The sequence below is a fragment of the Trichosurus vulpecula genome, chromosome 2 (assembly GCF_011100635.1).
Source record: "Trichosurus vulpecula isolate mTriVul1 chromosome 2, mTriVul1.pri, whole genome shotgun sequence".
Lineage (NCBI taxonomy): Eukaryota > Metazoa > Chordata > Mammalia > Diprotodontia > Phalangeridae > Trichosurus > Trichosurus vulpecula.
In genome coordinates, this window is record NC_050574.1 from 6,359,422 (window position 1) to 6,387,143 (window position 27,722).

General features: G+C 42.8%; 1 protein-coding gene across 3 annotated transcripts; it reads left to right on the top strand.

The window, feature by feature from the left end:
* The first annotated feature begins 2,833 nt into the window (after window positions 1-2,833).
* LOC118835630 (zinc finger protein 883-like) lies at window positions 2,834-26,738 on the top strand. Of its 3 annotated transcripts, none has more exons than XM_036742833.1 (5): window positions 2,834-2,979; window positions 14,499-14,648; window positions 15,200-15,289; window positions 20,738-20,864; window positions 23,969-26,737. In XM_036742833.1, exons 3-5 carry the CDS (start codon window positions 15,257-15,259, stop codon window positions 26,233-26,235), a joined length of 2,427 nt encoding a protein of 808 aa, XP_036598728.1. In that variant the 5' UTR covers window positions 2,834-2,979; window positions 14,499-14,648; window positions 15,200-15,256; the 3' UTR covers window positions 26,236-26,737. The 3 variants fall into 3 exon arrangements, with proteins under 3 accessions (XP_036598728.1, XP_036598727.1, XP_036598729.1); XM_036742832.1 differs by having other exon boundaries at window positions 2,867-2,979; window positions 14,289-14,648; window positions 23,969-26,738; XM_036742834.1 differs by lacking the exons at window positions 2,834-2,979; window positions 14,499-14,648; window positions 15,200-15,289; window positions 20,738-20,864 and adding an exon at window positions 23,795-23,880 and having other exon boundaries at window positions 23,969-26,438.
* The last annotated feature ends 984 nt before the right edge of the window (window positions 26,739-27,722 follow it).

Genomic DNA, 27,722 nt, shown 5'->3' on the forward strand with positions numbered 1-27,722 from the left:
TGGATAGATATCTTACCCACAATTCACTGGGAAATAACCCAAAGTGGGGCTACATGGAGGTATAGTTTTAGCTTGAAAGGTCACTAAGTCAACTATCAGGGCTGACAGGGAAATACCCAGGCTGCTCCCATCAGTGTCTTGTTAGACAAGATAAATGTAAGGGAGTATACATATGTCTAGGCCTAGCATGCATGTGACAGGCCAGTGAGTAGAGAATATCTCTATGACCCAGTACACAGCCAGTTCAGCACATACACAGGGAATTCAAATGAATAAATTCTGTAGGTACAGCTAGCTATTGTGTCAGGAAGAGAGAAGCGTTTCTCTAGGGCATGCTGTCCTGCTTTGCTGCAGAGAAACTGCTAGGGACAGTGTTTTGAGGCTAGAGAGAGATGTGATTTTGGAACTGGGGTCTGAGCACAGACACCCAAGCATCCCATCAAGACCACACTGGAAAAGGAAATGGCAAACCACTCCAGTATCTTTGCTGAGAAAATCTCATGAACTGTATCCTTAGGGTCATGAAGAGTCAGACACCACTGAATGCCCAACCACAGCATGAGTTATTACTGCCATAGAATCAGAATTATTGGAGCTGGACAGGACCTCAGAGGCCAGGCAATTCTCCTGCTATTTTGAATTCAGCATGTCTAAAGCAGTAAATGTCATCTTTACTCTCAGTGACACCTCTTTATTTTGTATTTATTTTTTTCCCCAGTTACATCAAAAAACAATCTTTATCATTTGGTTTTAAAACTTTGAGTTCCACATTAACCCCTTCCTGTCTCCCCACCCCCCTCATTGAGAGGACAAGCAATTCCATATAGGTTATATAGGTGTAGTCATGCAAAACATACCTATGGTAGTCATGTTATGAAAGAAAACATAGAAAACTCAAGGAAAATAAAAAAGTGAAAAAACCCCAAATTGCTTCAATCTGTATTCAGACGCCATCAGTTCTTTCTCTGGGGATGGGTGGCATTTTTCATCCTGATTCCTTTGGAGTTGTCAGGGATCATTGTATTGCTGAGAATGGGCAAGTTGTTTACAGCTGATATTCACAATATTGCTGTTGCTTTGTGCCCAGGTCATTTCACTTTGCATCAGCCCATATTAGTCACTCCAGTTTTTTCTGAGAGCATCCTGCTCCTCATCTCTTATAGCACAACAGTGTTCCATCACAAATACATACCACGATTTATTCACCCATTCCCCAACTGATGGGTATCCCCTCAACTTCTAATTCTTTATCCCCAGAAAAGAGCCGCCATAAATATTTTTGTATACATACATCCTTTTCTTTTTGTTTTTTATCTCTTTGGGGATACAGAACAACTAGCGGTATTGCTCAGTCAAATGGTATGCTTGGTTTTATAGCCCTTTGGGCATAGTTCCAAATTGCTCTATAGAATGCTTTAATCAATTTACAACACTTATAACAGTCTATTTAAACATTCCCACATTTATCAGGGTTTGTTTTTTTTTCTTGTTCACTTGATTCTTCATGACCTCATTTGGGGTGTCCCTGGCAGAGATCCTGGAGTAGTTTGCCATTTCCTTCTCTAGCTCATTTCACAGATGAGGAACTGAGGCAAACAGGCTGAAGTGACTTGGCCAAGGTCACACAGCTGAGTGTCTGAGGTTAAATGTGAACTCAGGAAAATGAGTCTTCCTGACTCCAGGGCCTGTGCTGTACCCACTGTGCCACCTAGTGGCCTTCATTGGTAGCACCAGCCTTCTCATTAACCAGGTTCACCACCAGATACTAGCTTACTGCCTCCTATACAGTTGGTCAAGAAATCAAGAAGCATTTGCTATATCCTTGTGGTTTGCTTGGTTGAATTCCAGTTGCTGGACCTGCCTGTTTTCCAGCTAATAGGAAAGACTGAAACAGGTTTGAGTCCGTGTTGTGGAATCATTCTGCCATGAGGACCTTTGTTTCTCCAACTCCAACTTGGCCCTTGAGGCCAAACTCATTTGTGACAGTTTGAATTTGTTGTGGCATTTTGCTAGCTCACTTGGTGCAGTCTTCCCTGTCTTGGCCTCCCCTGACAGTACATTTCAATAAAATACCCTGGGCCTAAAAGCTGTCAAGATTGTCTAAGATTAGAACATTGAGCAAGTTCTTCACCCACCCTGAATCTAAAGATGCGAGCTAGCTGAGCTCAGATGCTTGGATGGAAGGCCTGCCCCCTAGAAGATGGGAGGGAATCCCTCATCTATTCAGGGCTGAGTGAGAATGCTTTTCCTATCCACATCATGAGGACATCACCCCAGGGAAGCTACAAACATCCCCTCAAATCCCTGGTGGGTGCAGCATTCACCAACAACAGTTCAGGCCTTTTGGACTGTCTGCCCCTCTCATCTGATGCCCAGAGAGCCTCTCCTTTGTCCCGCAGGGCTCATGTAACCCCCATATGGGATGCCCCTGGGCTCTGCCCCAAGCCTTTCAGAGTAATGATCGAGGTTTTCTTTAAAGTGGCGGAGATCAGTGATTGAAAAAAGGAACCTGCACCCGGATGTTCCTCCCCTGGAATCAGCTACTTCCTGTAAAGGGACCGGTTGGGAGGGAACGGGCCAATCAGGAGCTTGGGATGGAGGGAGCTAGGAAGCTCGGCCCCTAGTAATGGAAGGACTAGGGAGCGAGGGATTCTGGGAAATCGAGTCCGACAGCGGAGGTCGAGGAGGCCAATGAGCAGGCGGATACGTTAGGCTCACGGGCTGCTGGGAAATGGAGTCCGGAGGTGCCCCTAGGGCAAACGTCCTGGAAGTGGAGATTTACGGGACCAATGGAGCGGCGGTGCCGTTTGGTAAGGGGGCGGGACATCCTGTAGAAGCCGCCTAACTTCCTGGTAAGGTCCCGGCCTTACAGCAGAGTGAGAAGAGGTGGTTGGAATGGGGGTAGAGGCAGGAGACTGTGTAGCATCCTGCTCTGAGAGCCGAGGCTCATGGGTCTGAGAGAAGGGGATCATAAGGGAGGTACGTCCTCTTTCCCCTTTGCTGCAGTAAATTTAACCAGGGGCTCCCTACAGTGTTCCCGCAGCTCTGGGTGCTGGGGAGGGACGTAAACGCTTGGACTGAGGGAACTTCCTGTAAATTTCCCTTCCCGGGGGCCAACTAGATGGAGCTTTAGGGTGGCGGTGGAATCAGAGCTCCGCCGCAGGCCATTGGGGGGGGCGGGGCCGGCCAGTGTGGCCAGACAACACGAGGCGCTTCTGTATCGGCCTGTAAGCCCAGGGAGCTCCTGGAGGAGGCAGAGAGAGGGGCCGCGTGTCCGCAGACAAGGCGCCCCCTCAGGAAGGGGGGTTATGCCCGAGCCTGTGGGGGGCTCAGCCCAACCTCTCTGCAGGCCTTGGGGGGAGGGGAGGAGGCTTCCCTTACCTCCCAGTAGGCTGCAGACCTCTCACTGCGCCCATGTTGGTGCCAGAAATGTGGAGGGAGATACCGGGGATACAGCAACCCCGAGATCAAGGTGCCAGGGCCTGGGATGGATTCTCGGACAGAGCCGACTTTAAGTCAACATGGCGAAAGTTCATTGTTAGGCTTTACAGGGGCAAGAGTTCTTAGGGAACCTGTGGTCTAGTGGAAGATTATATAGGTTAAACCATAGGAAGAAGGGTGCCCGATATGCTAATTAGATGGTAGGGCCTGGATTAGGGAGTGGTTCTTAAAAGACCCTGCACTTTGCGTCTACTGCCCAGGGGTTTTACCCAGAGTTCACTGGGAAATAGCCCTGGGGTTGGGGCTACATGGAGGCCTGGTTTTAGGCCTGAAAAGTCACTAAGTTAACTCAAGGTCAGGCTGACCCGACAGCGTAAGGGAGGACACCCATGTCTAGGTCTAAAATACACATGATGGGTCAGTGAGTGGTAAATGTCTCTATGACCCAGGAAAGGCCAGGTCAGCCAGGGAACAGCTGGTTCAAACTAATACATTCTGTAGGGATAGTTGGTCACTGTACCAGGAAGACACATAAAGTTTTTTTTTGCCAGTGTGTGCTGCCCCGGGACTGGAGAGAAACTGCCTGAGACAGTGTTTTGAGACTACAGAGAGAGGAGATTTTGGAATTGGGGTCCAAGCACAGGCCCCCAAACACTCCATCATTTACAGATATCAGCTTAACACTTCGTGATTGAGTGGACCATAGTTTTGTGGATTCCATAGGATTCCAAACCTAAGAAGGATGGTTGGAAGAGAGCTTCTGGGCACCAGAATCAACTCCCGATTCCACCAGCAATGAATTGGTATCCCAATTTTTCCACATCCCCTCCAACATTTGTCACTTTCCTTTTCAGTCATTTTATCCAACCTGATAGGTGTAAAATGATATCTCAAGATTGTTTTAAGTTGCATTTCTCTACCCAATAGTGATTTCGAGCATTTTTTCATTTGACTATAAATTTTTTGGATTTTTCCATTGGAAAACTGCCTGTCCATATCCTTTGACCATTTATCAATAGGGGAATGACTCATACTTTTATCGATTTTACAAAGGTCTTAGTCTATTTTGTATATATGAGATATGAGAACTCTATGTGACAAACTATATAAATCACCTCCGAATGTAATGGGAAACAGGGTGGGACTTTTTTGTTGTCTTTTGGAGTGCTTCTCGGCACTAAGGCAGTCAAGTGCCTTTGTCTCTTGCCTTTGTTTGAATCAAGCAAGTAAAGTGGTACTTTTCTGTTATATTTTGTTTTGTAGTGCTTCTCAACAGTCAGGCAACCCAGTGCATTTGAGTCTTGACTTTGTTTCAATCAAGAGTCTTTGATTGAATCAGGATTCTTTGATGACCTGCTTAAGTCACAGGAAGGCCTAGGTCACATGGGTTTGAGTCACATGGCTCTGACCCCCTTTGACCCTCAAGAAGTATATATATACTCTGAGGTTAGCATTTTGCTGGGGGCTCACTCATTGGAAGAGTGTTCCTGTGATTTTGTTTAACAAGACCCTTAGTAGCCCTTAAGGAACACCACCCCCCTCTCCCTTTGAAAACCCAGATGTTGGTGCTTCTCTCTCTGTGAACTGTGTATGTATTGCCATGGACAGAGAACTAAAAGCCCTGTCTGATTTGCTCTGTTTATATAATTTCTGCTTGAAATTTCTGTTTGTGTTTTCTCTGAAGTTCAGGGGGCTGACTTTTTGCCCTGGACTAGGTGAATGGTGTATGTATTTTTAATTAAAGTGAGGTTGTAAACCTCTTAATATTGCTTTCCTTAGAAAAGCAGATCAAAGAACCTGTGCTAGCAGCCATCCTATGTGCTCTTGTTGTTGGTCTTATACCTCCATAGCAGCTGCTACTTACATTGTTGTTACACCCCACCAATTTTCTGCTTTCCTTCTGATCTTTATTAAGTTGCTTTTATTTGTACAAATAACCTTTGTAATTTAACCTAATCAAAATTATTTATTTCACATCTCACTCTCTTCGTTATCTCTTGTTTATCCATAAATTGTTCTCCTGTCCGTAAGTCTAATAAATAACATGTTCCATGATCTTCAAATTTTCTTGTAATATTTCCACTTAGATATAGTTCATGTATCCAGTTTGACCTTATCTTGAGAAATAATGTACAATGTTGATCAAGGTTCTTTTATTTATTTGTTTTTGTAAATTGTATGTCTACTATGTTCCATTGATCTGCCTTTCTAGTTCTTAGCTTGTACCAGATAGTTTGGATCATTACTGCTTTATAATAGTTTTAAGTTCAGGATCTGCTAAACATTTTTCCTTTACATTACTTTTTATTAGTTCCTTTCATATTGTTGACGTTTTGTTCTTCCAAATTTTGTTATTTTTTTCTAACTCAATAAAATAATGTATTAGCTCAATAAAAATGAGGTTTTGATAATTTAATTGGGACAGCATTGAAGATATAAATTAGCTGACGTAAAATTGTCGTTATTATTGTATTTGACATGCCAACCCATGAAGACTTAGTATCATTCCAATTATTTAAATGTGATTGAATTGGTATAAATTTTTTTTAATATTTATAGTAATATAGTTCCTGGATTTGTCCTGGGAAGTGTACCCCCAGGAATTTTATACTGCTAGTGTTACTTTAAATGGAGTATCTCTTTTTTTCTTTTAATTTTGTTTTTTTCTTTTGTTATTTTATCATTTTTATTTAATATTTTAGTTTTCAGCATTGATTTTCACAAGATTTTGAGTTACAGATTTTCTCCCCATTTCTACCCTCCCCGCATTCCAAGATGGCATATATTCTGATTGCCTCATTCCCCAGTAAGCCCTCCCTTCTGTCACCCCACTCCCCTCTCATCCCCTTTCTCCTTACTTTCTTGTAGGGCAGGATAGATTTCTATGCCCCCTTCCTTATATAATCTTGTTTCCTAGCTGCATGCAAAAACAACTTTTTTTTTTTGAGCATCTGCTTTTAAATCTTTGAGTTCCAAATTCTCTCTCCTCTTCCCTTCCCACCCACCCTCCCTAGGAAGGCAAGCAATTCAACATAGGTCACACATGTATCATTATGTAAAATACTTCCACAGTACTTGTGTTGTGAAAGGCTAACTATACTTCCTTCCATCCTATCCTGTCCCACTTTATTCAGTTTTCTCCCTTGACCCTGTCCCTTTTCAAAAGTGTTTGCTTTTGATTACTTCCTCCCCCATCTGCCTTCCCTTCTATTGTCTCCCCTTTTTTATCACCTTACTTTTTAGTGGAGTAAGATACACAATTGAGTGTATATGTTACTCCCTCCTCAAGTCAAATCCAATGAGAGCAAGATTTACTCATTCCCCCTCACCAGCCCCCTCTTCCCTTCCAATGAACTGCTTTTTCTTGCCACTTTTATGTGAGATAATTTACCCCATTCTGTGTCTCTCTTTCTCCCTCTCTCAGTATATTCCTCTCTCAGCCCTTAATTTGATTTTATTTTTTTAGATGCTATCCCTTCATATTCAACTCACCCTGTGCCCTCTGTCTATACATATATATGTGTGTATACACACACACGCACACACATATATATTCCCTTCAACTACCCTGATACTGAGAAAGATATAATGAATTACACACATCATCTTTCCATGTCGGAATGTAAACAAAACAGTTCCACTTCAGTAAGTCCCTTATGAATTCTCTTTCTTGTTTACCTTTTTATGCTTCTCTTGATTCTTGTATTTGAAAGTCAGATTTTCTATTCAGCTCTGGTCTTTTCCTTGAGAAAGCTTGAAAGTCCTCTATTTTATTGAAAGCCCATATTTTGCCTTGGAGCATGATACTCAGTTTTGCTGGGTAGGTGATTCTTGGTTTTAATCCTAGCTCCTTTGACTTCTGGAATATCATATTCCAAGCCCCTCAGTCCCTTAGTGTAGAAGGTGCTAAATCTTGTGTTATTCTGATTGTTTTTCCACAGTATTCAAATTTGTTCTTTCTGGCTGCTTGCCGTATTTTCTCCTTGACCTGGAAACTCTGGAATTTGGCAACAATATTCCTAGGAGTCTTCTCTTTGGGATCTTTTTCAAGAGGTGATTGGTAGATTCTTTCAATTTCTATTATACCCTCTGGTTCTATAATATCAGTGTAGTTTTCCTTGATAATTTCTTGAAAGACGATGTCTTAGGCTCTTTTTTTTGATCATGGTTTTCAGGTAGTCCAATAATTTTTAAATTATCTCTCCTGGATCTGTTTTCCAGATCAGTGGTCTTTCCATTGAGATATTTCACATTGTCTTCCATTTTTTTCATTCCTTTGGTTCTGTTTTATAATATGTTGATTTCTCATAAAGTCACTAGCTTCCACTTGCTCCAATCTAATTTTTAAGGTAGTATTTTTTTCAATGGTCTTTTGAACTTTCTTTTCCATTTGGCTAATTCTGCCTTTCAAGGCATTCTTCTCCTCATTGGCTTTTTGGAACTCTTTTGCCATTTGAGTTAGTCTATTTTTTAAGGTGTTGTTTTCTTCAGTATTTTTTTGGGTCTCCTTTAGCAAGTCATTGACTTGTTTTTCATGATTTTCTTGCATCAGTCTCATTTCTCTTCCCAATTTTTCCTCTACTTCTCTTACTTGCTTTTCCAAATCCTTTTTGAGCTCTTCCATGGCCTGATACCAATTCATATTTTTCTGGGAGGCTTTTGATGTAGGCTCTTTGACTTTGTTGACTTCTTCTGGCTGTATGTTTTGATATTCTTTGTCACCAAAAAAGGAATCTAGAGTTTGAGTTCTATTCCGAGTTTGAGTCTGAGTTCGTTTTCGTTGCCTGTGCATGTTCCCAGCCAACTACTTCACCCTTGAGCTTTTTCTCAGGGTATGACTGCTTGTAGAGTAGAGAGTACTTTGTCCCAAGCTTTAGGGTCCAACCACTGCTGTTTTCAGAGCTCCTTCTACTCCACCGTCACCCCAGGCTCTGTCACAGCAGCACTCCTCCTCCCCCAAGAACCGCCAACCAGGACCGCAATCCACATCCAAGCAGGGTACAGCAAGAGAACCTGCCTTTGTGCCCACAGAGTGTAGAGGGCCAGCTCTGAGATAGTTCATGGTGAGAAAGGTACATGCCACGTTTTCTTTAAGCCTGAGCCTGTGCTTCTCTGGGCTATGTACTCAGGTTGTGGGCTCTCCAACTCCCTTCTAGCTGCCCCTGAGAATGTGCAGAATGGCATGTGACGATCCAGCTATATCCTGTTTAAGCCTCTTAGGCCTCTGCAAGGCAAGGCCATTTGAGGCTAGCTCTCTGCAAGGCAAGACCGTCAAAGGATGAGAGGACGTGGCAAGGAACCTCACTCGTAGCTGTTATCCTCATGGGAAAGAACAGTAATGTTTCAATATGGTTAGCATCTGTGGAACTAAGTAACAATATGTCCCAGGGCTACATGGGCTATGTGGGCTATGGGGCAGGATGTTACCAGGGAACGAAGTAAAGTCACAGAGCAATACAACACTTTTCTGATTCCATAGAGTATATAAACTCATCGTCTCTGCTCAATAAACAGAGTTGTACTATACTCTTCCGCCTGGCCTGTGTCTTTCTTTCACTCTCTCTGGCATCCTTATACCTCAGTGCCACCTCCGCAGGCACCGACAAAGCACTCCTTCCACTCCCGCTCTGATCTGCTGCTAGATTTCTCCCACTGTGTAAGCCAGGGACTTGGGAAGCAGCTGATGCTGGAGCTGTGGAAGCAGCCTCAGGAGCTTCCTGCTGCTGCCACCACCACAGCTGCACCACCTCTACCACCCCCAGGGCTGGTGGCTATACCGCTCTTAACTTGAACCCGAAGTTTCCCACTAACCTGCTCTTTGGCGTTTGTGGGTTAAGAAGTCTGGTAATTGCCACAGCTCAATGATTCATGGCCCTAAGCCCTGTTCCAGCTGGCTGACTCCCTGTCTGGTCTGTCCTGGTGTGGCCCCCGCTGGTCTGCGCTCTGCTCCTGGCACCATGTGATAGACCCTTCCCAGTGTCCATCCAGGTCTCTTGGACTGAAGACCTGTTTCCCTCTGCTATTTTGTGGGTTCTGCAGCTCTAGAATTTGTTCAGAGCCATTTTTTACAGGTCTTTGGAGGGATTTGGGGGAGAGCTTACTCAAGTCCCTGCTTTCCAGTTGCCATCTTGGCTCCGCCCCCACTTTCCTCTGGGATATCTCTTCCTGTCTCTTCTTGGAAGGTTTTGTTGGGGATATATAGGAATGCTAATGATTTATGTGAGTTTACACTATATCCTGCTACTATGCTAAAATTACTGTTTCAATTAACTTTTTAGTTGAGTGTTTGGGATTTTCCATGGATATCATCATATCATTTACAAAAAGAGATACTTTTATCACCCCATTCTCTAGTCTGTTTCCTTCTATTTCTTTTTGTTCTCTTACTGCTATTCAAGGATTTCCAACACAATATTGAATAATATGGAAGACAGTGACCATCCTTGAACATTAGATCTTCCTGGGAGGACTTCTAGCTTAATACCATTACAAGTAATGCTTGTTGATGGTTTTAGATAAATGCTTTTTAACGATTTAAGATAAAATCCATTTTTGTCTGTACTTTTAACTTTTTTTTTCAGGGGGGAAGTCAGGGCAATTGGGGTTAAGTGACTTGCCCAAGGTCACACAGCTAGTAAGTGTGTCAAGTGTCTGAGGCTGGATTTGAACTCAGGTCCTCCTGACTCCAGGCCTGGTGCTCTACTCACTGCACCACATAGCTGCCCCCACTTTCAAGTGCTTTTTAAATAGAAACGAGTATTGATTTTTATTAAAACCGTATTCTACAGGAATTGATGTACATTGGTCAGTTTTCTTTTGCCTCTCTAATTTTACTTTTAAAATCCTCCTTGAACTCTTCCAGGAATGCTTTTTAGTTTATATTCCCTTTTGAGTTTTCAGATGTAGGTATAGTGTCAATGCTGTCCTCTTCTGAATTTGTCCCTTGTCCCTGTCCCAATAGTATGATTTTATGGTCTTTGCTTTTCTGGTTCTCTGCTTCTGGGGCACAGGGGGCTCTGTCCCAAGCTTCTTGTGATGGGAGCTAGGGGCCTGGTTACTGGTTTTGTGTGCTATGGCCTCTGGTTTTGTCAGCTAGAAGCTATATACTGCTGCAGCTTACCTGGTGCTGAGCTGGAGCTGGCTAGTCTGTGCTAAGGATTGAGGCCTGGTGAAGTCTTTCTGAGTTTCCTCAGGGTTACACTGAATTTCGCTGCGTGGAGTGAGGGCATTTTCATATCTCCAGTTCAGGGCCAAGGTCCAGCAGGATAAAGTCACAGCATTCAGCCTCAGTTGTTTTGTCCTGGTTATTTTTTCCAGTTCCATTGGAGTTATTGTAGCTCTTGTTCAAATGTCCATAAATAAAATTTTTACACAGGAGTGAGTGAAGGAAAGATTTAGTGCAGTTCTCGAGAAGCCACCTGACTGGAATGCACAAAGAGCCCATATATAGAAACAAAGCAAGCTTTTATAAGGTTAATCATTCCTGGTCCATCCCTTCAGAGCAGGGATTGGTCTCAGCTCTTCTAGATTGCAGTATCCCTTATATTGCTCCTCTCCCCTTACCATTAGAACCCAGATTTTGAGGGGTGAAGAAGGAAATAGGCCTCCCAGTGGATAGATGTCAATTGCTTCATCAGGTAATAGCCAAAGCCCTAGACTTAGAGGCTGATATGAAGGTTTATTTTTTTAATTTAAATTTATTTATTTAACATATTTGGTTTTCAGCATTGATTTTCACAACAGTTTGAATTACAAATTTTCTCCCCATTTCTACCCTCCCCCCCACTCCAAGATGGCTTATATTCTGGTTGCCCTGTTCCCCAGTCAGCCCTCCCCTCTATTATCCCACTTCCGTCCCATCCCCTTTTCCCTTCCTTTCTTGTAGGGCAAGATAAATTTCTACGCCTCATTGCCTCTGTATCTTATTTTTTAGTTGCATGCAAAAACTTTTTTTTTTTTGTTTTTGAACATCTGTTTTTAAAACTTTGAGTTCCAAATTCTCTCCCCTCTTCCCTTCCCACCCACCCTCCCTAAGAAGTCGAGCACTTCAACCTAGGCCACGCATGTATCATTATGTATAACTCTTCCACAATACTCCTGTTGTGAAAGGCTAACTACATTTTGCTCCTTCCCAACCCATCCCGCTTTATTGAATTTTCTCCCTTGACCCTGTCCCCTTTCCAAAGTGTTTGTTTTGATTACCTCCACCCCCATCTGCCCTCCCCTCCATCATCCCCCCCCTTTTATTTTTTTTTATCTTCCTCCCTCTTCTTTCCTGTGGGGTAAGATACCCAACTGAGTATGTATGGTATTCCCCCTCAGGCCAAATCTGATGAGAGCTAGGTTCACTCATTCCCCCCTCACCTGCCCTCTCCCTCCTCCCACAGAACTGCTTCCTCTTGCCACCTTTATGCGAGATAATCCACCCCATTCTATCTCTCCCTATCTCCCTCTCTCAGTATGTTGCTCTCTCATCCCTTAATTTCATTTTATTTCTTTTAGATATCTTCCCTTCATCTTCAACTCACCCTGTGTCTGCTCTCTCTCTTTTACATATATATATATATATATATATATATATGTGTGTATATATATATATAAACACACATATATATGTACAAACATACACATGCATACATATACACATAGATACATACATACATACACATTCACTTATATATATATACATAAACACATATATATGCATATTCCCTTCAACTACCCTATTACTGAGGTCTCATAAATCATACTCATCATCTTTCCATGTAGGAATGTAAACAAAACAGTTCAACTTTAGTAAGTCCCTTACAATTTCTGTTACTTGATTACCTTTTCATGCTTCTCTTGATTCTTATGTTTGAAAGTCAAATTTTCTATTCAGTTCTGGTCTTTTCACTGAGAAAGCTTGGAAGTCCTCTATTTTATTGAAAATCCATATTTTGCCTTGGAGCACGATACTCAGTTTTGCTGAGTAGGTGATTCTAGGTTTTAATCCTAGCTCCATTGACCTCCGGAATATCGCATTCCAAGCCCTTCCATCTCTTAATGTAGAAGCTGCCAGATCTTGGGTTATTCCGATTGGCTTTCCACAATACTCAAATTGTTTCTTTCTGGCTGCTTGCAATATTTTCTCCTTGATCTGGGAGCTCTGGAATTTGATGACAATATTCCTAGGAGATTTCTTTTTGGGATCTATTTGAGGAGGTGATCGATGGATTCTTTCAATTTCTATTTTGCCCTGTGGCTCTAGAATATCATGATATGAAGGTTTATATCAGTAAATAAAGTTTATAACCTGAGCTGTAATGTGAGACCCAGGGGTCCTGATGTCCTGGCCTCAGCTCCTTACTAGGATCCAGCTGTCTTCCAGTGAAAGAAGATCTCTTGGGAAATAAAAACAAGACAGAGGGAACAGCCCCCTTAGTGTTAGGATTGGGGTGTGGAAGGTCAAGAATGGAAATGGGCCAAGGTGGTAAATGTCTCCACTTATGAGGAGAGTTCACTGGGGGTAGGCAGGTCTGGGCCCAGGCTGTAGAGAAGAAAGAAGGGCCTGAGGGGTGAGGTAATCAGGGGAAGGAAATGTATGGGACAACCAGGAGGGATGTAGGCTGGGTATATCCTTGTGGGGAACAAGATGAGTGTAGCAGAGGGAGATCTGGAAAACCTCTGCGGAGGAGATCTGGAGTCCCAGAGCAGGCTAAGGGAAGGAGGGAGAGAGGGGGTAGAGCAATGGGGGAAGGGGAGCTCTCAGAGATGACCAGCTTGGTGGGTGGTGGCCCTGGTGGAATTCTCTCCCTGGGGTGAAGATTAGAAGCCTGGGAGGAGGCAGGGGAGAAGAGGGATCAGTCTGTAGGATGGACAGCAGGGCTGGGCAGGATTCATGGGATTAGGAAGACTCAGCCAGAGCAGGTTCGCTGGGAGCAGAAGCTCTAGGAGCTGAGATCTCTCTGCCTTCTTTGGAGCTAAGGTCTCTGCCTTCTTCCTTGGGATCTAAGGTCTCTTTGCTTTCTTCCTCTGGAGCTAGGATCTCTCTGCATTTTTCCCTCAGAAGAGACATTCTGTGTTCCTGAAGCTGAGATCTCTATCTGCTTTCCCCCCCTGGAGTTGAGGTGTCTCTTTGTCCTCTCCTCTTGGAGTTGAGATCTCTCTCTGTCCTCTTCCCTTGGTAGTGAGATCTCTTTACCTTTTTCCTTTGGAATCTGAGATCTCCCTACTTTCTTCCCTTAGAGCAGAGATCTCTCTGCATTCTTCCTTCAGAATTGAGATCTCCCTACCTTCTTTGGATCTAAGGTCTCTGCCTTATTCATTTGGAGCTAATGGCTCTCTGCCTACTTCCTTTGGAGCTAAGGTCTCTCTACATTATTCCTTCAGAACAGAGAACTCTCCATGTTCCCTGGAGCTGCCTTTTTCCTTTGGAAGCTCTGATCTCTCTGACTTCTTCCCTTGAAGTTCAGATCTTTCTGCCTCTTCTGTTCATGGTGAGATCTCTCTGTCTTCCCTAAGAGCAGGGATCTCTCTGACTTCTGGGAGCCATCTCTGCACATGGAGGTGCCAGGAAGTTCTGAACAAGGGCCTCTCCCCACACCCCACTTCTGCTGGCTGCCCTTTCCATTGGGCCTCATCTTTCGCCCCTGACCTCTTGCTTGAGTGTCCTTCGGGCTTGCCAGGACTCGGTCTCCCTCCAGGTCCTAGCTCTGGGGGTTGCCCCTGCTATTTGTCCAGACTCCTTGTCACATCCCAAAGGTCCTCGGGTGTGTAAAGAGGTTTATGATTCTCATATTAATCGATATGCTATGTGTAATGAATATACTAACTACATAGATTGATCAGAACTACCATTTTCCCAGGGGATTCTGGCTTGGGAGTCAGACTCACAGCAGCTCAAAGCGATCAATCAACTTTTGACAACTTGGACATTCCTGTGCTTCTCTAAGTTCAGTGAAGTGAATCAGAGACTGTGAAACCTGTTCCTCTCACAGAACACTGGCTCTGTGCCCCACAAAGTGATCACAACCCTCAAGACTTCAGACAATCAACTTATGAACTGTCTTCCACAGGACCCAGGAATGCCCTGCATGAGTCTGCCCTAGAAACGACAACTCTAGACCTAAGAATGATTGTCCTGATCCAGCCCAATTGTGATTTTCGTGTGTGTAAACTCTGCCTTTATCCCAGGTGGGGAAGCCCTCCCCAAAAGAGGACTTCAGGTTTGCAAACCTCCCCCCGCCTCTGAAATGAATTAATTAAACCCCTCCTTGATTGCTGCACAACTGCCTCTGACCTGCTGAGTTTTGCCTTTGGCCATGCCCAGGTTAGAGACCTGTACAGTACAATTCTGTTGGTAGGTGCCATCTCCAGTTTTACCATTGGGTCACAGTGGCCTGACCCACATATCTTACCCATAGTATCAGGGGGAGGTAGTGCTCCGGATCAGGAGCCATTGAGGCTCTGACTGATCTCATCCCATCTGGGATCCCAAGCCCCTTCTGCGTCCTGGGTGTCTGTAGAAGGGTGGGGGAGGGGCATGAGGCCAAAAAGTTCTGGAGGATGGCAAGTCTTCTTCCTGTCCAGGAAAAGTTCTCTTCCAAGCCTGACCCTTCCTGCTGCCCTCCTCCTGTGGTGGAGTCTCTCCCCTGAGGGCAGGGCAGGGCCTTTGTAACTGCTTTGGGGGCTCACCTTCTGTCACTCTAGCATCCACCCTAGGAAGAGAAGGCAAAGTCAGTGTCTCTCCCACCCTGAGGTTCTTCTCTCTCCCCAGGCCTTGCTTGCTGAGGACCAAAGCCTGTTCCTAGGAGAGAGCCTAGAACCAAGGAGAATGGCAGCTGGGAGCCAGAGACCCTCATCCCAGGTGAGTGCAGTCTATCCACAGACCTGACCAGCATCAGCAAAGGTGGAATCCAAGAGAGCCAAGGAAGCTTTATCTCCTTTTACAGAAGGGGAAAGTGAGGCAGCCAGAGATTAAGTGACTTGCCCAGGGTCACACAACCAGCACGTGTCTGAGGCCCTATGGGTCCTCAGGTCTTCCTGATTCCATCCACATTCCCCTTCCAGGAATTGAGATGAAGGCCCTGTGATCTTGAACCCAGTCCTGCTAGAGCCCCAGGGGCTGGCCCACAGTGAATATGAATGAAAACTTAGGGAAGGAATGTTAAAATAGCAAAGCTGGTCACATACTTGGGGTCCTAGAAGGGCTTTCCTGCCCACCCCGGCGGAGGCCCAGGCAGGGAGAGTAACTTGATTCCAGGGACAGCCATAATAATTGGCAGGGACAGGATCTAAACCCAGGACTCAGCAGTCTAAGGCCAGCGGGCAGTGGGATTGCTTTCCATGGCTCCATGCTGGCTCCCACACATACGTGTGTATACTTGGATATGCATGTGCACACTGAGGGTAAGCACAAACCATCTGTAAAGGTAGAGAAATAAAGCCTCTGTCCTTGAAGGAAGTACATTTCAGGTGGGGTGGAGGGCAGGTGGGCAGAAGGGTCCTAGCAGAAGATGGAGGTGTTAGCAGGATTTTACTGAGCCAATCTCTGACCTGAGAATGAAGTAGCAGGCCAGAGACAAAGTGCCATTCATCGGTAGCCAACTAATTAATTTCATCATGAGGCACAGATTGGTAAGTCATAATTTCCTTCTGAAAGGGCAGGGCAGAGGAGGGCAGGACTCTAGGGATTGGGAAGACCCACCTAGGGTTGGTTGGCAGGAAGCAGAAACCCTTGGAGCTGAAATCTCTCTGCCTTCCTTTGGAATCAAGATTTCTCTGCCATCTTCTCTCGAAGCTGAGATCTCTCTGCCTTCTGGGAGCCAGGTCTGCACATGCATCTGCCAGGCAGGTCGGCACGAGGGCCCCTCCCCACACCCCACTTCTGTCGGCCAACCTTTCCATTGGGCCTCATCTTTCTCTGACCTGTTGGTGACTGTTCTCCAGGCTTGCCAGGAGTGGGCCTCCATCCAAGGTCTGGCTCTGGGGGGTGCGCCTGCTACTAGTCCAGGCTGCCTGTCATGTCCCAAAAGTACTGAGTGAGTGCAGTCCGTCCACAGACCTGATCACCATCAGCAAACCTGGAATCCAAGAGAGCCAAGAAAGCTTTATCCTGCTAGACTCATTTCCTCTTGCCTCAGGCCACACAAGCCTTCCCAGGTCTCTGAATCTTTCCCAATTACCATTTCATAGGTCAAGTCAATAAGCATTTAGAAAGTGGCTCCTCTGTGCCTAGCACTGTGTTAACATCTTGGTTGTGCAAAGAAACTTTAAAAAAATAACAGTCTCTGCTCTCCATGAGCTCACAGTCTAATTGGAAGAAAACATGTCAGCATCTGTGTGCAAACAAGCTCTGTACATTGTGAATGGGAGGTGCTATGAGAGGGAAGGGACCAGGAACAGCTTGTTTTCAGAAGGTGAGATGTTCCCTGAGATGTGAAAGAAGCCAGGAGGCCCAGATGAAGGGGGAGGATGTTCCAAGCATGAGAGACAACCATTGGGAAGGCACAGGGTTAGGGGTAGAGGGTCTTGGTCAAGGATCAGCCAGGAGGCCAGTGTCCCTGGGGGTCAGAAAGGAGATGAGGACCAAGGTATGAGAAGACTGGAAAGGGTTGAGAAGCTGGTTACATGGTGTCTGCTATTATGCCAGGAGCCATATAAATATTATCTCCTTTGATCCTATTGTGAGAATTGTCAGGGTCCTTGCCAGGCAGAATAAGAGAGCACAGGATACAGACAGACAGCGTACTATGGTTTATCCACTCAAGAGTGTTACACACTCTCTGGTGGACATGTGTATCTCACAGTTGCACAGAAGACGTAGAGACAGGCTCTTCTCCTAAGGTATGTGACCCGTCCTTTGGGTAGGATCTATGAGGTCTTGTAGGCAGGCTTACAAAGAAATTTTGGGTAAGATCAAGTTAGGGGACCGAGAGAGGGAAAGGGACATTTTTTGGAAAAGAAACAAAGTGGATTTAGAGTTAGAGTTAAAAAGATGTGTTAACAAAGATCTTCAGCACATCTGCTTACTCCAGTCCAAAGAAAATGGTAGCTCCTTGGTTGGTCAGGTAGTTAATCAACATTTGCCAAGCCCTTTGTGCCTTCTTAGACAATAACAGAACAGGAAGTGAGTCCCATGAGTTTTCTCAAAGAGAGTGGGGGAAGGGAGGTACTGAAGGGGACACTGAGGACATTGACCTCAGGACATCCAGTATAGCATCAGAAGGAGTCAGTTATGTTTTCTCAAAAATTCACTGTTAAAAACCTCAGTGATCAGATTTGGGGACATGAGTGCCAAAGTTGTGAGTATGCTTCCCAGAGTTAAAGAATGAAATAGATTGGTGGGGGTGTGTGACCAAAGAGCAGCACTCAGGGGATACAGGATGGGCTGGTTGAGGTAAACTCTCTCCAATCAGAAGCTGGGGCCTGGGGAGGATGGAGGGATGCTCTAGAAAGCTGAGTGAAGCAGGAATCATGGCATGAAGGTGGCACCAAAGGCCACTTCTTGGTCTTTGAAGGCCAGTGAGTTAGAGTACAGGTGGACCATCTGTCCTCTCTGACATCCGGGCTCAGACCTACCGGGAACTGCAAGCCCAGCCCTGGGTTTTTAGGAGACATCTTTATCTCAAGGAAAAGGGCTGCTTCTTCCACTCAGGGAGTCTGCCAGGAGGAGGAGTCCAGAAGTTGCCTAGAAATGTGGGCCTTATGGAAAGTAGAAGTAGGCCTCATGGGCCTCAGTGACCCATGGCCTTTCTGAGAGGGTCCACCAGTCCCTTTCTGCCTCAGTGCTGAGGTCCCAGGATCATCCTCTTCCTCCATTCACACTCATGGCTAGAAACTCAGGCCCCTACCTTCCTCTCTACTCCTTTTCCTGGTCTCCATCCATGGCCATGAGAATGACCCCACCTCTACCTTGACCCTGTCCTAGTGCACTTCCACTCCAAGGGTCACATTGTACCTGGGCCAAAATGGAAAACACTGGTTGCCCCTGAGAGTTCCTCTTCTTTCATTTATCCATTAACTCCCACTCTCCCTACTTCATCCTATTTGGGGCCTGAGTCCCTTCTACTTCTGAGTAGAAAGACTGCCAGAATAAAACTCTGGCACTAAGCTAATCCAAAGGAGTGGGCCCTGTTTTTTGAGGTTCTGGCAGCAAATGGAACTGAGTGTGTCCTAAACTAAATTATAACGCGGTCTCCTCTAAAGTCACATGGATACTTGAGATGTTTTACCCTCTATCAGTGGGTCATTCCTTCATGAAAAATACTCTTAAAATTTGGTATTAAGGCCATATATTCAGAAATTAAATAGATTAAGAATGAAGAGCATCATTGGATCCAAATGACTATCCTGGTATCTGAATGCAATCATTCTAGAGCAGGGGTGGGGAACCTGCAGCCTTTTGGGTCCATAAGTGCAGCTATTTGACTGAATCCAAATTTTACAGAACAAGTTTGTCAGATTTGGCAATTAAAGCATGAATGCTAAGTTTGCAGAGAGCCCTTTCAGGAGAAGGATGGATTAAAGCTAAGATGTGTAAAGGGTTAAGGAGTGAGTACACAGCATGAAGGTGGCCCAGTGGGTCGAGCACTGGGCTTGGAATCAGGAAGACTCATGTGAATGAGTTCAAATCTGGCCTCAGACACTTACAAGTTGTGTGACCCTGAGCCAGTTAAGTCACTTAACTCTGTTTGCCTCAGTCATTTTTAAAATGACCACAAGCAGGAAATGGCAAACCATTCCTGTAGCTTTGCTCAGAAAATCTCAAGTGGGATCTGGAAAAGTCAGATACAACTGAATAATGCCATGCACTGTGTTAAAGCTTGAGGATTCAAATAGAAAGAGATGGGCAACAGCTTCTGGGAAGAACAAGTTAGGGATTCCAGAGATGAATTATCAATGAAGAAAAGCATGGCCTTCCTATAGTGATTGTTCACGTTATGAATGAATAGAATGAAATGAAGAGTCGTGACTCAGGACACCCAGTGAAAAGAAAAGAATTGTAAAGTCTTGGGAATCTAAAAAAATCAGGAAAAGACTAAAAAGTTTGTTAAGAGTTCTGAAGTTCCATAATAGAAATAAAAGAAGGTATAAGTGAAATGCACAAATATAAGATAAATCAGATGGTTTCAGTGAAATCAGAGTGATAAACAGGTGGGATTTTTATCTACAAGAAAGAGAATTGCTCCACAATAATACAACTTCTTAAACAGCGATATCATACCATTGTGCTAGAAATGAACAGCATCAAATGCCAAGTGCCTTGGCTAAATACGTTTTGCATGTAGCAGATTGGAAAAATAGATGAGCCCTCCCAAGCACCAAAGGATTTGAACAAATGGCATCTTATACAATCTTGTACAATCTCAGTCTGCCTCTTGACTCATTCTTTTCTCTCTAACCCTAACCCCAGTGTTCTAGAGTTGCAGCAGCATGTTGCAATAATTTATTTTTTTTAAATTGTCAACGTCTTTCTTAGACATTAGCTCAATCTCTAACCCCACTTGATAAAATTTTATGTTTTCAATGAAGGAAAGAACACTCCTTTCCCCACATAGTTACTCTTATTTCTCTATCATTAAATATTAAAATGATTGAATGTAATCCATGAACAATTGAAAGCAATCATAAAGCAAAGACAGAAGGTGTTTGAGTATGACTCATCATGCCCAGGGTCATCTCAACCCTTCAGTATGAGAGTAAAGAACTCTTCTTCACTGGGCTGGAAACAGTCTCGTACCACTCAGTTGAAGCCAGATCGTGAGTAGTCTCTCTTTAGAATTCTTTTCATAGTTTTGTCTACTTAAGAATTTATTTCAGGCTTTTAGCAAATTTCCTTGATCGTTTCTTCATTTTCTCCTCAGAGATCACTATTAAGTTTTTTTTTTCTCTCAGGATATACAGTACTAATCAACTTCTCACAAACTCTTTATACAATATTCTTAATATTTCACTTAGGACACAGGAGGAATCATACATGACCTCACTTTCTCCTCCACAGATTCTTGTGCATCACTAATAGAACACATATATTGTCCCTTGTAATTCCATTGGGAGAAGCATTATATAGTGACATTTTTCTAACTTTTGTTATCCCATCATGATTCTCACTTCAAATTTAAAATGCTTTCCTCCATATTCCATTGGGATCTTAATAAGTGATTTCAGGTGTTGGCTGTGACACTTATAAAGGTTATGAGTTTTAGGCAAATAACTTTCTGGGCTTTGGTTTCCTCTTCTAAGTTGATGAAGGTTGAACTAGATGAATTCTGGAGTCTCTCAGCTTTAAATCATGTAACTTTTGATGGTTTAGGAGTTGGTGACATTCAAAGATGTGGTTGTGGACTTCACTAAAGAGGAGTGGTGCCTCTTGGACCATTTTCAGAAAGAGCTATACAAGGAGGTCATGCTGGAGAATATCCAGAACCTGTTGTGCCTGGGTAAGGACCATTTCCTCTCTTTTCTTGATGTTAACTGTCAGGCTGAAATTTTGACAAGTGTCAGAGAATGGATTCATATTCTGGTGCATCTCAGCCTCAGAAGCTACATTGAGTGCTCAGTTTTCTGTATGCACCAACTCTCCATCCACTTTGGTCTTGGCTTCTCATGTTTTCAAGTTAAATAATTTACCATCAATCAGGTGTCTGACCTTGATGCAACATTCCTCCTCTCTGATAGTGTTATGCTAAAAAGAATGGGAGGGGATTCTGGCAAGGTGGCAGAATAGAACAGGAAATACTTAGCTCTCCAAGAATCTCCTTAAAGGAAGAAAACAAATTGCCTCAAACTCTAGACAATATAAAATACTTGGGAGTGCAACTGTCAAAACAAAAACAGAAATTATGTAACTCAAATTATAAAAACCTTTTTATACAAATAAAATCAGATTTGAACAATTGCAGAACTATTAATTGTTCATGGGTAGGCAGGGCCAATATAATAAAAATGACAATTTTATCCAAACTGGTTTATATATTCAATACCATTCCAATGAAATTACCAAAATTAGTTTTTACTCAGAAAACATAATAAGAAAATTCATTTGGGAAAACAAAAAGTCAAGAATCAAAGGAAATAATGGAAAAAAAATTTCAGGGAGGGAGATTTAGCAGTACCAGATATTATGCTTTATTGTAAGGCAATAAGTATCAAAACTCTCTGGTACTGGGTAAGAAATAGAAAGATAGATCAGTGGAATAGATACTTACAGCAGCGAATAAATACAGTAACCCTGTATTTGAGAAGTATAAAGACTTAATATTTTGGGATAAGAATTATTTGGTTAAAAAAGTTGTTGAGAAAACTGTAGAGCAGTGTGTCTGAAACTGTACACACACACACAATAAACACATACAGACACATACACACCTATTTGTATGTAATTGTAGCCAACTCTTGAGGGGAGGAAGTAAAAAAAAAAAGAAATTGATGTGATAATTGTGTTCTAAATTTGAAAGGAATAGGAAATTGTCCATAGTAGACTTGCAGCATCATGTACAGTCATTTTTTTTTAATAATACTATGTTATGAAAATGCTTGTTTCATTACATACAGTAAAAAAAATTTAAAAGTGTTTTGTCAAAGAGGTGGAAATAGTTAATTTCAGTGGCATGTGAATTCAGATGATCCAAGCACCATTTGAATACCTGTGATGGGTTATAGCAACACCAGGATGGTGTTGTCTAAGACTTGCTTAATATCCAATCTGATCAAAGCATGGTTTCATGACAATTTACGGAATATGTGTCAAAGTGTCTGAAATGAATGCCAAAATATCTTAAAAAAATAAAAAGAAGAAAAACCCAGGAGTTAGCCCAGAAGGAGGCTATGTTGCATATTAAAAGTTTTAAGAGATAAAAAAATTAAATTAAGTAGAGAGAGGTAAAATGGAGCAATTGTCACATAGAAATTAATCCCTTTGGAATTAGGTGGGAGTGAGAGCAGGTAGTACTGGAGCCTCATTTTTATGGGATTAACAGAAGAGCAAATAGAATAAGTAAACCTGTGTTAGAAAAAGAAGTTAAAGAGGCCATGAGTGAGCTTCCTGAGAAAAAAGCACCAGGAGCAGATGGATTTGAAAGGGGATTTTATCAAATGTTAAAGATTGACCAATTCCAATATCAAATCAATTATTTGGAAAAATAGGTGAAGAAGGGGTACTGCAGACTGCTTTCATGAAACAAATATGGTGCTGATAGCCATGCCAGAAAGAATGAAAAAGAGAAGGAAAATAATAGATTAGTTTCTTGAATGAATGTGGATGCAAAATCCTGAATCAAATACTAGCTGGGGAATTACCACAATAGATCACAAAGACTGCACATCGAGCCCAATTTGGATTCGTACAGAGAATGGAGGGATGCTGGACCTTGCAGAAAACGATTCACATAATTGATCATGTCAATAGCTGAAGAATGAGCTTTTGATCAAATAAAACATTCATTTCTATTAAAAATCCCTGAAAGTGTAGGTGTTAATAAATTTGTCCTTAAATTGATTTTAAATAAAGCATTTGCCTGAACACATCAGCAAGCGTCATTTGTATTGGGGATAAGCTAGAAGTCTTCCCAGTAAGATCAGGTGTGAAACAAGGATGCCCCCTGTCACCTATACTATTCAGTATTGTATTGGAAATACTAAGAATAACAATAAGAGAAGAAATAGAAGTAATCAGAATAGGGAAGGAGGTAATAAAACTCACCGTTTTTGGTAGATGATATGAGGATAAGCTTGGAAAATCCCAAAGACTCAATCAAAAAGTTTATTAAAGTAGTTAATAACTTTAGCAAAGTAGCAGGGCATATTTTAAACCCATCATCAGCATTCCCATCAGAGCCATACAGGAAGAGATAGTAAGAGATACCCTATTGAATAACTCTAGGCAGTATATAATTCCTGGGAGTACAGTTAGGAAAACAAACCCAGGGACTTGTAGGCTCTGTACAGTTTTCATTATTTCTTTTTTAGGTTTGGCATTTCCCCACCATTTTCATCAAACTAGTTTGGATGTTTACAACTGTTCTGGCCCAGATAAGTAAATGTGGTGCTGTACAACAAGTCTCTGAAAGCCCCTCACTTCTTTTCTGCTAGAATATTGCAAACCCTGTGTCAGCTCAGGTTCCTCTCCAAGTCAGTACCAAACTCTTCTCCCGTGGAGAATCACTCTAATCTGTTGACATTAAGTCTGGTAGCCATTTTGCCTTGTGGCTGCTGCTTTTTTTGAATGTGAGTGTTTGGCTTGGTGTGAATGAGTCTCCGATGGGTCCAGCACTCTGGGGTGTACACTTCCTTTGTCAATCCCACAGCCTGTCTGTCTCTTCTTACAGTGATACAGTCTATTTAATGCCAATGTTTGCTCCAAGAGTACGCACAGTTTTGTTGGATTTAGGTTGGTGATGAGAATGTCATGAGCCACATAAGTCTTTACTACTGGTTGCTAATTGCACATACTTATAGGTGCATATCTTTTGGTATATATATATATATATATATATTTGACTGTTTTCTTCATATATATATATATTTGACTGTTTGTTTTCTTCAGATTTAGAGACCAGGTTCAAAGTCAATGAAGTGACTAGAAATCATGGAATTTTTGTGGAAGAACATGACCTGCAAAGATTCATGAGTGATGGTGCCTGGGACTTCAAGTTGAAAGAAATTCATGACTCTAATATCAAGGCTGATAAAAATCGAAATAGCAACTGTGAGTTTGATAAAATTGGAAAGAGATTCAGTCACTCTTCTAGACTAAATCACTGTAAGAAAATGACCTCAGGGAATAAGTCTCTTCAGGATATTGAATACAGCAAATGCATTATTGAACATGTACAGCTTTTTCTGTCCCATGAGAAGGCCCCTGAAATGCCCGTGCATCCAGATAATCAATGGGAAATGGCCTGGAGCTGGAGTTCAGACCTCAAGAGACATCAGAAGAGTGACACTGAAGAAAGGCTTTGTGTAAGTAATAAAGGTAGGAAGGCCTTGAGTCAGAAATCTAATCTCATTACTCAAAAGCAAATTCCCATTAGAAAGGAGCCTGATGAATATAATGAATGGGAAGCAACCTCATCCCATCACTCATCTCTTCCTTGCCAGCCTAGGTTGCACCCTGGAATGAAAAGATATGCATGTCCTCAGTGTGGGAAGGCCTTTGGTTGGAACTTAGATCTTGATAGATTTCATAAGATTAATACTGGGGAGAAGTTTTATAAATGTCATGAATGTGGGAAGGCTGTCTACTACAGATCTCTCCTTAGTGGCCATTGGAGAATCCATAGGGGAGAAAAATGTTTTGAATGTAGTCAGTGTGGAAAAACTTTCAGAAAGGGCTCCCATCTTGCTGCCCATGAGAGAATCCACACTGGAGAGAAACCTTATGAATGTAATTACTGTGGAAAGGCTTTCACAAGGAGGGAGACTCTTGCTGCCCATCATGGAATCCACAGTGGAAAGAAACCTTTTGAATGTGATCAATGTGGAAAGACTTTCACAAGGAGGGAGAGTCTTGCTGCCCATCATAGAATCCACAGTGGAGAGAAACCTTTTGAATGTAATCAATGTGGAAAGACTTTCCGAACAAGCTCCCCTCTTGCTGCCCATCAGAGAATCCACAGTGGAGAGAAACCTTTTGAATGTAATCAGTGTGGAAAGAAATTCAGAAGGAGCTCCCGTCTTGCTGTCCATCAGAGACTCCACAGTGGAGAGAAACCTTTTGAATGTAATCTATGTGGAAAGGCTTTCATAGAGAGATACCGTCTTACTGAACATCAGAGAATCCACACTGGAGAGAAACTTTATGAATGTAATTACTGTGGAAAGGCTTTCCCAAAGAGGAGCAAACTTGGTGCCCATCAGAGAATCCACACTGGAGAGAAACCTTATGAATGTAATCACTGTGGAAAGGCTTTCACATACAGGGGCAATCTTGCTACACATCAGAGAATCCACACTGGAGAGAAACCTTATGAATGTAATCTTTGTGAAAAGGCTTTCACAACAAGACGGAATCTTGCTGCCCATCAGAGTATCCACAGTGGAGAGAAACCTTTTCAATGTAATCAATGTGGAAAGGCTTTCTCAAACAGTAGCAGACTTGGTGCCCATGAGAGGATCCACACTGGAGAGAAACCTTATGAATGTAATCACTGTGGAAAGGCTTTTACAGACAGGGGCAATCTTGCTCAACATCAGAAGATCCACACTGGAGAGAAACCTTATGAATGTAATCTGTGTGGAAAAGCTTTTACAATGAGGCAGAATCTTGCTGCCCATCAGAGAATCCGCAGTGGAGAGAAACCTTTTGAATGTAAACAATGTGGAAAGACTTTCAGAACGAGCTCCCAGCTTGCCGGACATCAGAGAATTCACACTGGAGAGAAACCTTATCAATGTAATCACTGCGAAAAAGCTTTTAGGAACAGGGGCAATCTTGTTGCACATCAGAAAATCCACACTGGAGAGAAGCCTTATGAATGTAATCAATGTGGAAAGACTTTCACCAGGAGGGAGAATCTTGCTGCCCATCATAGAATCCACAGTGGAGAGAAACCTTTCGAATGTAATCAATGTGGAAAGACTTTCAGAACCAGCTCCCAGCTTGCTGCACATCAGAGAATCCACACTGGAGAGAAACCTTTTCAATGTAATCACTGTGAAAAGGCTTTCAGAGACAGGGGCAGTCTTACTGGACATCAAAGAATCCACACGGGAGAGAAACCTTTTGAATGTAATCAGTGTGAAAAGGCTTTCAGACACAGGCAAAATCTTGGTGCCCATCAGAGAGTCCACAGTGGAGAGAAACCTTTTTAATGTGATCAGTGTGGAAAGACTCAGAAAGAGCTCCCATCTTGCTGTACATTAGATGATTCAAATGGAGAGAAACCTTTTGAGTGTAATCAATATGGAAAGGCTTTCATAATGAGGTGGTATCTTGCTGCACATCTGTAATGGTAATGTAAATTTGAAGATCTTTCCATCTATTAATAGGCCCATGTAACCTGCTTATGGCACAGGAAGCCTAAGTCAAGTGTGGTGGGAGGAGCTTGCTGAAGGAGAGGAACTAGAAGGGTGGAGCAGGAAATGCTCAGAGCAAGTAAGAGGTGTGAGGAGATTGACACAGGCAAGCAATCAACTAGGATTTGTGAATGTTTATTTACGGGAAGGCCTCAGCAGGGGTGAAGGTTATGGGATGGCATGGCTGCCTGCTGTGATATTGTGTCTTAAGTTCTTTAATGTTATGATGAATAGGACTTACTGCTTTTGGGATTTAGTTCTCTGGTGTCTGAATAAATATTTTACTTCTTATGCCTTCTATATGGAGAGTCTGTTATATTTTACAAATCAGAACTATGTAGGCATATTCATAATCATCATCAGTGTTGTGAATATTGCCTTGCTGATACAATATCAGATAATCCACACTGGATAAAAGCCTTTTGAATATAATCAATGTAGAAAGTCTTTCACAGAGAGCTACCATCTTGCTTTATGTCAGAGAATTCATATGGCGGGAGAAACCCAGGAATGTAATTAATGTTGAAAATCTTTTACATAGATCTCAACTGTTATACATCAAAAAAATTGATACTAAAGAGAAGTCATGTGAATGTAATCTATGTGGAATGATTTCACACTGAACTCAGATTTTGTTAAACATCAGAGAATGTACATTGGAGACAAACCTCATGAGTGACATGAATGTGGCAGAGCTTTTAGTTACCACTCTTAATATATGTAACCAGAGCTTCCATATTTTGGAGAAACCTTATGAATATAATCAAGGTGGTGATGCCTTCAGGCAACAATCATGCCCTATTTCTCATCTCAGAATTCTTATGAAATAGAAATCTGATCATTGTCTGGAAGAAGGAAAGGCATTCACATGGAGTTCAGAACTTCTTCAGGTTTGGAGAAACCATTCTGAGGAGCCCTGTGGGCTCAGTTGGGGAAGGCTTTCAGCTAGAGATCATCTCTTAGTTTTTTGTTTTTTTTTTAATTTTTTTTGGTGGGGGAAGGCAGGGTGATTGGGGTTAAGTGACTTGCCCAAGTTCACACAGCTAGTAAATGTGTCAGGAGTCTGAGGCCGGATTTGAAATCCTGTCCCCTTAACTCCAGGGCCGGCATTCTACTCACTGCGCCACCTAGCTACCTCCCATCTCTTAGTTTCTATCAGAGGATTCACTGTGGAGAGAAGCTTCACAAATGGGCACATGGGGGCCAGCTTTTCTCTGGAGGAGGGTGATCAGTAGACAACCTTGCTCCTACTGGAATGAAGGTGGAGAAAGGCAATGGATAAG